This window comes from Phocoena sinus, chromosome 14 (genome assembly GCF_008692025.1).
Source record: "Phocoena sinus isolate mPhoSin1 chromosome 14, mPhoSin1.pri, whole genome shotgun sequence".
In the NCBI taxonomy this organism is placed as follows: domain Eukaryota; kingdom Metazoa; phylum Chordata; class Mammalia; order Artiodactyla; family Phocoenidae; genus Phocoena; species Phocoena sinus.
In genome coordinates this window covers 17,737,216-17,749,949 of record NC_045776.1, presented here as the reverse complement: position 1 = coordinate 17,749,949, position 12,734 = coordinate 17,737,216, and the positions used below count along the sequence as shown (strand labels likewise).

Here is a 12,734-nt window from a genome sequence, read left to right as displayed (position 1 = left end):
GAGAATGGTTTATAACAGTTGTTTCACACTCTAATCTAAAATAACACACTTAGATTACTCAGAATTTACTTGCTTCTAAATTTTATTTGGTCATAACTAGTAATTATAAACCTATACTCACTGATTCTCATTCATCTCGAACTCATATTATTTTTGTGACCCACATAGCTACACTTTTGCTTTGATTTGTGAAGCTGATTTTATTCAGGTGTTTTATTAATTCATTCAACAAGTCTGTTTTAGATGCTACAGGAGGACAAAAAAGAATTATCATGAATTCTGCTCCAAAATAGTTCAAAAAGGAAGATAAGATATTAGGAAGAAAATAATTTTGTTAGATATTTAGAAATATTAATGTAACTTGATGTCTGCACATGTGTAGACATGTGTATATGTAGACGCATGTAATATATACCATATAGTACATGTCTGGAAATATTACTGGAGAAATTGAGCATCATAATAAGCTTGGTGAATCCATGTGAATCAAGTGTCTCAAGTAAAGAACATTTAAAAATCTTCTTCCTTTTAGTTCTACCAGTTCTCTGTTGGAAATCAGAGAGAAGGAAGGCTTCTGTGCCATGGCCATTATCCTGAAATCCTCGTGGTGGATGCCACCAGCCTTGAGGTGTTGTACTCCTTAGTATCAAAGATCTCTCCAGATTGGATTAGCTCCATGAGTATTATTCGATCCCATCGAACACAAGGTCAGTGTGCCCTTTAGGAATTTCTACACTATGACTTAATGGTTAGTTTACTGTAGAGTTGTATGATGTGTCACATGTTAATATACTTTGTTATATTATATTCTTAGGTTTAAGAAATAACTTCTCTCATGATTTATGGTCTGTCTCTACTTTCATAAAGGAGTCTTTGATTGAATTAAGATTTAAAGTGTTACATTATCTCCATTCCATGGAATAGATCACTAGTTTATGGCTATCTTAGAGTGTGTCAGTGATTTTCTGAAGTGGAAGAAGAATGTCTTAACCCCTTGGAGGTATGGTGGGAGGAACTGTAGTTTATCTGTGCATTTCTTGGGCCCGGTTTTGTCACTTGCTGAAGAGGCATAGGAAGTGTTTCCATTTTTTGTGGAGATGATGAAAATGGAGGGGATTACACACAATTAAATTTAATGAAAGGTCCTGGTAAGTGCTTGGTGTGTAGTTGATGCTCAAACAAATACAAGTATGTTTTCTTCATTTCCGCTGAAACCTTTCAGTAACAATTGTGAGAACGAAAGTAAAATTGTTCAGGACAAGAACAGTAATTAATACTGAACATGTATATTCCTATATGTCTCTTTGGGAGCATTTTTTTTCCTCCCAAATGCCTCATAGTTGTGTGCTCTTCTGTAAAGGCTGACCTGTAATCAGCACCACTGCCACCGCCGTGAGACTTCATTTACTGAGTGTTCACAGTATCGGGCGCATGCTGAGCGTTTACATGTGGTAACAGTTCTCACAGCACCCAGGGGGATAGGTACAGTTGTCTTAGGATGTGTGGATGCGGAGATGGGTGAAGTGTAGCTTGGTGGAGTCTTTACTTAAGATCACAGAGCAAGTCTGTGGCTTACTGGTGCCCAGATGGACCCCAGAGCAGTTAACTTTAACACCGTGTTACACCACCTCCATTGGTGAACTGCCTTCAGTTTCGTGGGAGATTTCCTTTATTATCTCTTATGGTTGGAAATCAGCACATAGCTTTTTATTCAACAGCCATTCAGCAGATATTTATTGAGCGCCTACTGTCTTCTAGGTACAAAGGATTGAACTACTGAAGGGACTCAAATTCTAGTAAGGGAGGATGATATATAAACAAATGGCAGTTCAGGGTGTGAAATGTGATGAGATAGAGAAATAGCACAGAGGCTGGAATTAGTGAAGGCAGTGAAGGGGCTTTGAGGGCAAGTAGGAAGGCTGCCCAGATTAGATGAAGTCTCTAAAAATAGTTTGTACATAGGTACAAAAAGCATTACCTAGGTGTGTGTGGGAAATATCCACATGTGAAATATACATGTACACACTGGTCTGAATAGGATAGAATGTAACTTTAATGGAAAATTTTGTGCTGTGCATGCATTTCTAAGTGTTGTCAGTTTATAATGTTGCTAACATACACAATTTTTAATCTGCTTTACCCTATTCTAGTGTGTAGATATTTGAGAATTTTAGATATATTGGTATGTTGCACTTTTACAGTAATTGACAGACTTGTGAGTAGTTGTTCTAGCTTCTTTGTACAGAGGTTGTGGAATTGTAATAAGTGCATTTCAGTGCTTTACCTTGCCTATGGAGCCAGGCAGTACAAGTAAAGTTTGTACTGAAATGTAGCAAACCCTGTTTTTTAAATAACAGTAACAACTTATTTTTATTGATGTGTTGAGGGCTATACCTGTGGTGTGTCTTAATTCTCATAACAGACCATTAACGTAGGTACTGTCGTTACTTTATTCATTTACATTTGCTTACAGATAAGCAAATTGAATTTAGGATAGGTTAGTTAAGTTATGAACAGTTCATTGGTTAATTAGTGAAGAAAATGTGATTTTAACGCATACTCCCTCACTCTGGAGCCTGCATTAGACTGCTATCTAATGCCCCTCCTCTCGGAGTTCACGAATGTGCTGTGACTGCTCCCTCACCCGAAGCTGATGAATTTGGGTTTTATGTCATGTCTTTCTCTTGATCATGGCCTGTGGAGGGTGTGGTGTGCAATAAAATGGCGGCAAGGGAGGTGGGGAAAGGGGAAATGTGTGCCCTGAAGAAAGAAGGTGACTGAGCTCCCCCATGATGAATAAATAAAAGTGAACTTTGAAGAATAAAAGTTGTGTGTTTTATTTTTAGTTTTTTAAATTCTTAAAATTTTTTTAAAAAGTAATTTTTTAGCCTAGTAATCAAGAACACTTGAAATTATTAAAACTTGTAAGTTAGAAATAAATGAAGCAGCTAAAAAAAACTTTTCCTTGAACTCCAAATTTTTGATCATCTTCATTAACCTGTTTTGAAATCAGTTCTCCGTTATTTCATAAAATATAGAATTAGGTTTTCATGCTAATTGTAAAACATGCTATTATTTAATTTCATTAAAACAAACCACACAAGGGAATCCCCAAAAGATTAACAGCTGATCTTTCAGCAGAAACTCTGCAAGCCAGAAGGGAGTGGCCGGACATATTTAAAGTGATGAAGGAGAAGAAGCTACAACCAGGATTACTCTACCCAGCAAGGATCTCATTCAGATTTGACAGAGAAATTAAAACCTTTACAGACAAGCAAAAGCTAAGAGAATTCAGCCCCACCAAACCAGCTTTACAACAAATGCTAAAGGAACTTCTCTAGGCAGGAAATACAAGAGAAGGAAAAGACCTACAATAATAAACCCAAAACAATCAAGAAAATGGTAATAGGAACATACATATCGATAATTACCTTAAATGTAAATGGATTAAATGCTCCCTCCAAAAGACATAGATTGGCTGAATGGATACAAAAACAAGACCCATATATATGCTGTCTACAAGGGATCCACTTCAAACCTAGGGACACATACAGACTGAAAGTGAGAGGATGGAAAAAGATACTCCATGCAAATGGAAATCAAAAGAAACCTGGAGTAGCAATTCCTGTATCAGACAAAATAGACTTTAAAACAAAGACTATTACAAGAGACAAAGAAGGACACTACATAATGATCAAGGGATCCATCCAAGAAGAAGATGTAGCAATTGTAAATATTTATGCACCCACCATAGGAGCACCTCAATACATAAGGCAAACACTAAGGGCCATAAAAGGGGAAATCAACAGTAACACAATCATAGTAGGGGACTTTAACACCCCACTTTCACCAATGGACAGATCATCCAAAATGAAAATAAATAAGGAACCACAAGCTTTAAATGATACATTAAACAAGATGGACTTAATTAATATTTATAGGACATTCCATCCAAAAACAACAAAATACACATTCTTCTCAAGTGATCGTGGAACATTCTCCAGGATAGATTATATCTTGGGTCACAGATCAAGCCTTGGTAAATTTAAGAAAATTGAAATCGTATCAAGTATCTTTCCTGACTACAACACTTTGAGACTAGGTATTAATTACAGGAAAAACCCTGTAAGAAATACAAACACATGGAGGCTAAACAACACACTACTTAATAACGAAGTGATCACTGAAGAAATCAAAGAGGAAATCAAAAAATACCTAGAAACAAATGACAATGAAAGCACAACAACCTATGGGATGCAGCAAAAGCAGTTCTAAGAGGGAAGTTTATAGCAATACAATCCTACCTTAAGAAACAAGAAATATCTCAAATAAACAATCTAACCTTACACCTAAAGCAATTAGAGAAAGAAGAAAAAAAAAAAAACCCCAAAGTTAGCAGAAGGAAAGAAATCGTAAAGATGAGATCAGAGATAAATGAAAAAGAAATGAAGGAAATGGTAGCAAAGATCAATAAAACTAAAAGCTGGTTCTTTGAGAAGATAAACAAAATTTGTAAACCATTAGCCAGACTTATCAAGAAAAAAATAGAGAAGACTCAAATCAATAGAATTAGAAATGAAAAAGGAGAAGTAACAACTGACACTGCAGAAATACAAAGGATCATGAGAGATCACTATAAGCAACTATGTGCCAATAAAATGGACAACTTGGAACAAATGGACAAATTCTTAGAAATGCAAAACCTTCCGAGACTGAACCAGGAAGAAATAGAAAATATGAGTAGACCAGTCACAAGCACTGAAATTGAAAGTGTGATTAAAAATCTTCCAACAAACAAAAGCCCAGGACCAGATGGCTTCACAGGCGAATTCTATCAAACATTTAGAGAAGAGCTAACACCTATCCTTCTCAAACTCTTCCAAAATATAGCAGGGGGAGGAACACTCCCAAACTCATTCTACGAGGCCACCATCACTCTGATACCAAAACCAGACAAAGATGTCACAAAGGAAGAAAACTACTGGCCAATATCACTGATGAGCATAGATGCAAAAATCCTCAACAAAATACTAGCAAACAGACTCCAACAGCACATTAAAAGGATCATACACTATGATTAAGTGGGGTTTATCCCAGGAATGCAAGGCTTCTTCAATATATGCAAATCAGTCAACGTGATACACCGTTTTAACAAATTGAAGGAGAAAAACCATATGATCATCTCAATAGATGCAGAGACAGCTTTCGACAAAATTCAACACCGATTTATGATAAAAACCCTGCAGAAAGTAGGCATAGAGGGAACTTTCCTCAACACAATAAAGGCCATATATGACAAACCCACAGCCAACATCATCCTCAATGGTGAAAAACTGAAAGCATTTCCACTAAGATCAGGAACAAGACAAGGTTGCCCACTCTCACCACTCTTATTCAACATAGTTTTGGAGGTTTTAGCCACAGCACTCAGAGAAGAAAAAGAAATAAAAGGAATCCAAATCGGAAAAGAATAAGTAAAGCTGCCACTGTTTGCAGATGACATGATACTCTACATAGAGAATCCTAAAGATGCTACCAGAAAAATACTAGAGCTAATCAATGAATTTGGTAAAGTAGCAGGATACAAAATTGATGCACAGAATTCTCTGGCATTCCTATATACTAATGATGAAGAATCTGAAAGTGAAATTAAGAAAACACTCTCATTTACCATTGCAACAAAAAGAATAAAATATCTATGAATAAACCTACCTAAGGAGACAAAAGACCTGTATGCAGAAAATTATAAGACACTGATGCAAGAAATTAAAGATGATACAAACAGATGGAGAGATATACCATGTTCTTGGATTGGAGAAATCAACATTGTGAAAATGAGTCTACTACTCAAAGCAATCTACAAATTCAATGCAATTCCTATCAAACTACCACTGGCATTTTTCACAGAACTACAAGAAAAAATTTCTCAATTTGTATGGAAACACAAAAGACCCCGAACAGCCAAAGCAATCTTGAGAGAGAAAAACGGAGCTGGAGGAATCAGGCTCCCTGACTTTCGACTATACTACAAAGATACAGTAATCAAGACAGTATGGTACTGGCACAGAAATAGATGTATAGATCAATGGAACAGGATAGAAAGCCCAGAGATAAACCCATGCACACATGGTCACCTTACCTTTGATTAAGGAGGCAAGAATATACAGTGGAGAAAAGACAGCCTCTTCAATAAGTGGTTCAGGGAAAACTCGAAAGCTGCATGTAAAAGAATGAAATTAGAACACTGCCTAACACCATACACAAAAATAAACTCCAAATGGATTAAAGACCTAAATGTAAGGCCAGACACCATCAAACTCTTAGAGGAAGACATAGGGAGAACACTCTATGATGTAAATCACAGCAAGATCCTTTTTGACCCACCTCCTAGAGAAATGGAAATAAAAACAAAAATAAACAAATGGGATCTAATGAAACTTAAAAGCTTTTGCACAGCAAAGGAAACCATAAACAAGACCAAAAGACAACCCTCAGAATGGGAGAAAATATTTGCAAATGAAGCAACGGACAAAGGATTAATCTCCAAAACATACAAGCAACTCATGCAGCTCAATATCAAAAAAACAAACAACCCAATCCAAAAATGGGCAGAAGACCTAAATAGGCATTTCTCCAAAGAAGATACACAGATTGCCAACAAACACATGAAAGAATGCTCAACATCACTAATCATTAGAGAAATGCAAATCAAAACTACAATGAGTTATCATCTCACACCGCTCAGAATGGCCATCATCAAAAAATCTGCAAACAATAAATGCTGGAGAGGGTGGAGAAAAGGGAACCCTCTTGTACTGTTGGTGGGAATGTAAATTGATACAGCCACTATGGAGAACAGTATGGAGGCTCCTTAAAAAACTAAAAATAGAACTACCATACGACCCAACAATCCCACTACTGGGCATATACCCTGAGAAAACTAGGGGGAAGCAGCTGCATAGCAAAGGGAGATCAGCTTGGTGCTTTGTGACCACCTAGAGGGGTGGAGTGGGATAGGGAGGGTGATGGAAGAAAACAAAACAACAAAAAAAGCAAACCATGGTCCATGTCACTGTTGTAACCATATTATTGTTTAAAAAGAAAGCATGTTGTGCTTGTAACTGCCTTCTTTTTCCTTCTTGGTGTAGAGGACACTGTGGTGGCGCTCTCAGTGACGGGCATCTTGAAGGTGTGGATTGTTACCTCGGAAATAAGTGGCCTGCAGGTGAGACAAATGAGGCTGGAAGTCAGTTCTCTGTTTCTGTTCTTATGGAGTCTTACATTTTAGGCCCCTTCTCTTTTTTACTTAAAGAGGAAGGAAAAAGCTATTCTTTTCAATAGTCTTATTGACATAGTATAGAAGAGTCCCCTAGTATTCTCTCTCTGTACGTGAATTATTTTTTTTCCCTTTTGAGGGTAGATATCTGCCTTATCAAGGATGCAAAGCAGAGAAACATGCTGTGCAGGATCTGAAGTAGAGAAACACAGAAGAGGATTTTCCTCAACTGCTTCTGTTTAAATTTGAAGTTAAAAGGTAGTTTGCTTGAGGGGAAAAAAAAAAGCAAACCACCACAAAGAAGATATAAAGCAGGTTTTAGTCCTCTGAGTTCTTTGGACTTGAATTCCTTGTTACTTTTTAGCAATAAGAAAGGCAGATCAATGTTCTGGCAATATAGATAATAATATCTTCAGTTAGGGAATTTTTAGACATTGAATCTGGGAGAAAGTGCAGGAATTGATGAGTTTTTTTTAACCTACAAGCACATGTAACTATAAAAATTAGGATTGACTCAAATTTTTATCATCTGTCATTGCCAGTGATGACACTCTGACTCACAGTAGTATTTTAATCTTAAGTAGCTTTGTAGCAAAGATGTTGTACCCAGAGGATTTTAGAGTATATCTTTGCTGCTTTTTACTACCTTGGTTCTCATGTGAGGGGCTAAATTAATGAACATATCAAGAGATGCCTTTATTTCATTTTGTTTTCTTTATCATTGTGTGATAATTTTAACTGACGACCCAGCCAGTCCTAAAGGTTTACAAATCTTTCTCTTTTCAGGATACTGAGCCAATATTTGAAGAGGAGTCCAAACCAATTTATTGTCAGAATTGCCAAAGCATCTCTTTTTGTGCATTCACACAGAGGTCGCTTCTGGTTGTGTGCTCCAAGTATTGGAGGGTAAGATAAACTACATAAGTAAGAAATTGTAATTTTGCCCGTCGTGATACTGGTTTATCAGACTTCCGAAGAAGATTGTAAGGCGGAGCTTGGTGTTAGAATATTTGAAACATTAGGTCTGATTTTGATATCATATTTTGAGGTATGGAATTTGGCTGTATATAGTTACCTTTTTTGTTTTGGTTCATAGAATGATTCAGTTAATGGTTGTTAGTTCTGTTGATCTTAATTTCTGCCTTTTGCTACCATATTTTTCATCATCTTGTCAGTACAGCATGGGCAATGGTGGTGAGTTTTCTGCAAGTTGGCTGTATCTTTGTAGGTTGTTATTATCCCAATTGCCATTCTTTTCTGACATTTTGGAGTTGGCAAGGTCTTCTGTCATTAAAGAGCTAATGATGGAAGGTATATATTACTTTCACATTGCCAGACTTTAATATTTCCATAATAGAAAAAGAGCCATCAAGTTTTGATCACTTGCTCTGCTCTGTGCCTAGCATACTTTTCAAAGCTTTCCATGTATTATTTGGAAATAACTCTCCAAGGGGTGGTATATTAGTTATCTAATCCTGCGTAACAAATTACTTCAAAAGTTAGTCACTTAAAACAACAAATTTGAATCATCTGTTTTTGGTCAGGAATTTGGGTTTCTGTGGGTCAGGAATCTGGGCATGGCTTGGCTGGGTACCTCTGGCCCAGGGTCTCTCGCAGACTGTGATGAAGGTTTTGACCGGGATGACTACCTCATCCCACGGCTCACCTAGGAGAGGGTCTGCTTCCAAACCTACCTGGTGGTTGACAGGCCTCAGGTCCTACCAACTGTTGGCTGGAGACCTTAGTTCTTTGCCGTGTGGGCCTCTCCATTAGGACAGCTCACAACACAGGAGCTGCCCTTCCTCAGAATAAGTGAGTCAGAGGGACTTCCTTGGCGGTCCTGTGGTTAAGACTTCATGCTCCCCGTTCAGGGGGCACAGGTTCAATCCGTGGCCGGGGAACTAAGATGCCACACGTGCTGCACAACGTGGCAAAAAAAAAAAAAAAAGTGAGCAAGAGAAGGTGTAGCCAAGACCCACCTAATCTTAGAGCTGAGATCCCATTACCTCTGCCACATTCAGTTCTCTAGAAACCGTCACAAAATGCCGCCTGTACTCAAGGGAGAGGATTACGTGAGGATCCTAATACTACCAGGAGTCAGGGATCGGTGGGGCCATTTTAAAGAGGCCGCCTGCCACGGCAGGGATTGTGGCTTCGCCCATTTCACAGATGAGGCAACTGAGGCGTAGGGGGGATAAATAACTTGGCTAAGGTTATACAAGTGGTGGTGGTTGTACAAGTGACTAAGGTTATACAACTCAGGCAGCCTGACTGCAGCAGCTGCTCTCATTACTACTGCGCTATCCTGTCTCAGAGTGGACAGCCTTACCATATGACTGTTGTTTGGGAATAAGATTAAAGAAGAAAAGCTAGCAGCTGCTTAGTTGTAGTAGGCCATATGGGATCCTTCCTTTGTCTTAAAACTTAAAACACATCCAAATAGAAGTAAAACAAAGTGCAAGAGGATACAGTGAAAAATATACACCCTTTTCCCCCAGGGCACTTTCCTTCCCCTCCCCAGAGGCAGTAGCTAATACCAGTTTCTTGTGTGCCCATTGTCAGCATTTTATAATCATGTGAGATCAGCCTTCTCTTAAGTGCACACACAAGAGTGAAAAGACTAGATCAATGGTACAGGATAGAATGCCCAGAGATAAACCCATGCACATATGGGCACCTAATTTATGACAAAGGAGGCAAGAACATACAATGGAGAAAAGACAGTGCTTCAGTAAGTGGTGCTAGGAAAACTGGACAACTACATGTAAAAGAATGAAATTAGAACACTACCTAACACCATACACAAAAATAAACTCCAAATGGATTAAAGACTTAAATGTAAGACCAGATACTATAAAACTCTTAGAGGAAAGCATAGGAAAAACACTCTGACATAAACCACAGCAAAATCTTTTTTGACCCACCTGCCAGAGTAACGGAAATAAAAACAAATATTAAAAATTGGGACTTAATTAAACTTAAAAGCTTTTGCACAGCAAAAGAAACCATTAACAAGACAAAGAGACAGCCCTTAGAATGGGAGAAAATATTTGCAAATGAAACAACAAAAGATTAATCTCCATAATATACAAACAGCTCATGGAGCTCAATATCAAAAAAACAAACAATCCAGTTAAAAAATGGGCAGAAGACCTGAATAGACATTTCACAAGGAAGGCATACAGATGGCCAAGAGGCACATGAAAAGATGCTCAACATCACTAATTATTAGAGAAATGCAAATCAAAACTACAATGAGGTATCACTTCACACTGATCAGAATGGCCATTATGAAAAAAGCTAGAAACAATAAATGCTGGAAAGGGTGTATTGAAAACGGAACCCTCCTACACTGTTGGTGGGAATATAAATTGATACAACCACTGTGGAAAATAGTATGACCCAGCAATCCCACTGCTGGGCATATACCCTGGGAGAACCATAATTCAAAAAGAGTCATGTACCACAATGTTCATTGCAGCTCTATTTACAATAGCCAGGAGATGGAAGCAACTTAAGTGTCCATCATCAGATGAATGGATAAAGAAGATGTGGCACATATATACAATGGAATATTACTCAGCCATAAAAAGAAATGAAATTGAGTTATTTGTAGTGAGGTGGATGGACCTAGAGTCTGTCATACAGAGTGAAGTAAGTCAGAAAGACTTACTAATGCATATATATGGAATCTAAAAAAAAAAAAAAGTGGTACTGATGAACCTAGTTGCAGGGCAGGAATAAAGAGGTAGGCATAGAGAATGGACTTGATGACATGGGGTGGGAGGGTGAAGCTGGGGCGAAGTGAGAATAGCATTGACGTATATACACTACGGAATGTAAAATAGTTGGCTGGTGGGAAGCAGCAGCATAGCACAGGGAGGGAGGCTTACGAGAGAGGGGATATGGGGACATGTGTATGTATATGGCTGATTTGCTTTGTTGTGCAACAGAAGCTAACATGGTATTGTGAAGCAATTATACTCCAGTAAAGATGTATTAAAAAAAAAAAAGACAACCAAAGAGTGAGAGAAGATAGCTATGGTGTACACTATGATGAGGGACTCATCTATTATTGATAAAAAACAACTTCTACAGGTCAAGAAGAAAAGCACCGACAACCCAATAGGAAAACGAACAAAAACATTTCACAAGAGAGGAAAGCCAGGTGACCAGTAAATGTGTAGAAAGGTGTTCAGTTTCATTAATCGTCAGGGAAACGCATACGAAAACAACATGTAGATGGTATTGCAACCCACCAACATGACTTTCTCAGTTACTGCCAAAAAGAGGTTTCCAGTTTTTATATGGTTAAATTGTCTTATTTTGTTTTATGGTTTTGAAAACGATTGCGAATCTCTTATTCCTCGTAGGTATTTGATGCTGGGGACTACTCCCTGTTGTGCTCAGGTCCGAGTGAAAATGGACAGACGTGGACTGGAGGTGACTTTGTCTCGGCAGATAAAGTCATCATTTGGACTGAAAATGGGCAAAGTTATATTTACAAACTACCTGCCAGGTATTCAATAAATAATGTTAGGACTTTAATTGAAAGCAAAAGTTTCTGAATTTGGGGTATAACCTGAAAGTATGAAAATGTAGAAAGTATAAATATTTAATTTAGGTAAAAAACTTGAGAACTTAAGTTAGATTTGTAATTGAGGTTTAATTTCTAAGCACAAAAATTAGGTGGAGTTTTTATTTGAAGTAGAGTATGTTAGTAACATTAATTATTTAATTTTTTCATGCCGATATTAAATTAACTATGATTAAAATATCCATATTTTGTCCGTTGTCAAAAAAAGTCATCATATGGTATGATAAAATATTTAATGTCAGTATTTTTACTGAATGTTGTAGTTTTCTCATTTTCAGTTGCCTTCCAGCTAGTGATTCATTCCGCAGTGATGTGGGGAAAGCAGTTGAAAATTTAGTTCCTCCGGTACAACATAGCCTCTTGGATCGAACAGATAAAGAGGTAAAATTCTTCAGGTATCATTTATAATTGGTAGTTATGTTGAAAAATTTTTACAACTATATTTATTGGTGTCTTTGGTAGCTAAGCATTTGAAAGATTCAGTACAATTCAAGGCTGTGTGTTAGATACTCTAAAACATTTTGACATGGTCAGTTATTATAAGCACAGTTTTCAGATTTGTTTATAATATGCCTATAATGTAGCAGTCACTTTTCTCCAGGAATAAAAATGGTCTTATACTGATTACAAAGTGGCAATGACTTTTTGATAAAATTCATATTGATGGCATAAATTGATTTTATACTCATGCAGTTATAAACATAGTGAGAGATGTAATTTTAGAAGCACAAAGATAATTATGTAATAATGCTGACTGATTATTATTTGAACAAGGTATTGCAGTATCTCCCCAAAACCATGTAGTGATTTAAATCATTAGGCATTAAAAATAAAGAAAAAAGACATTTTTTTCCCTATAAA

The 12,734-nt window shown here is 37.2% G+C and overlaps 1 protein-coding gene across 1 annotated transcript in view; it reads left to right on the top strand.

The window, feature by feature from the left end:
• Positions 1 to 12,734, top strand: part of WDR7 (WD repeat domain 7) — a 372,564-nt gene that overhangs the window by 30,850 nt on the left and 328,980 nt on the right. Inside the window, 5 exon segments of the mRNA XM_032602743.1 lie at positions 533 to 707; positions 7,149 to 7,225; positions 8,063 to 8,182; positions 11,650 to 11,795; positions 12,152 to 12,254. Coding sequence (XP_032458634.1) covers positions 533 to 707; positions 7,149 to 7,225; positions 8,063 to 8,182; positions 11,650 to 11,795; positions 12,152 to 12,254 — 621 coding nt within the window.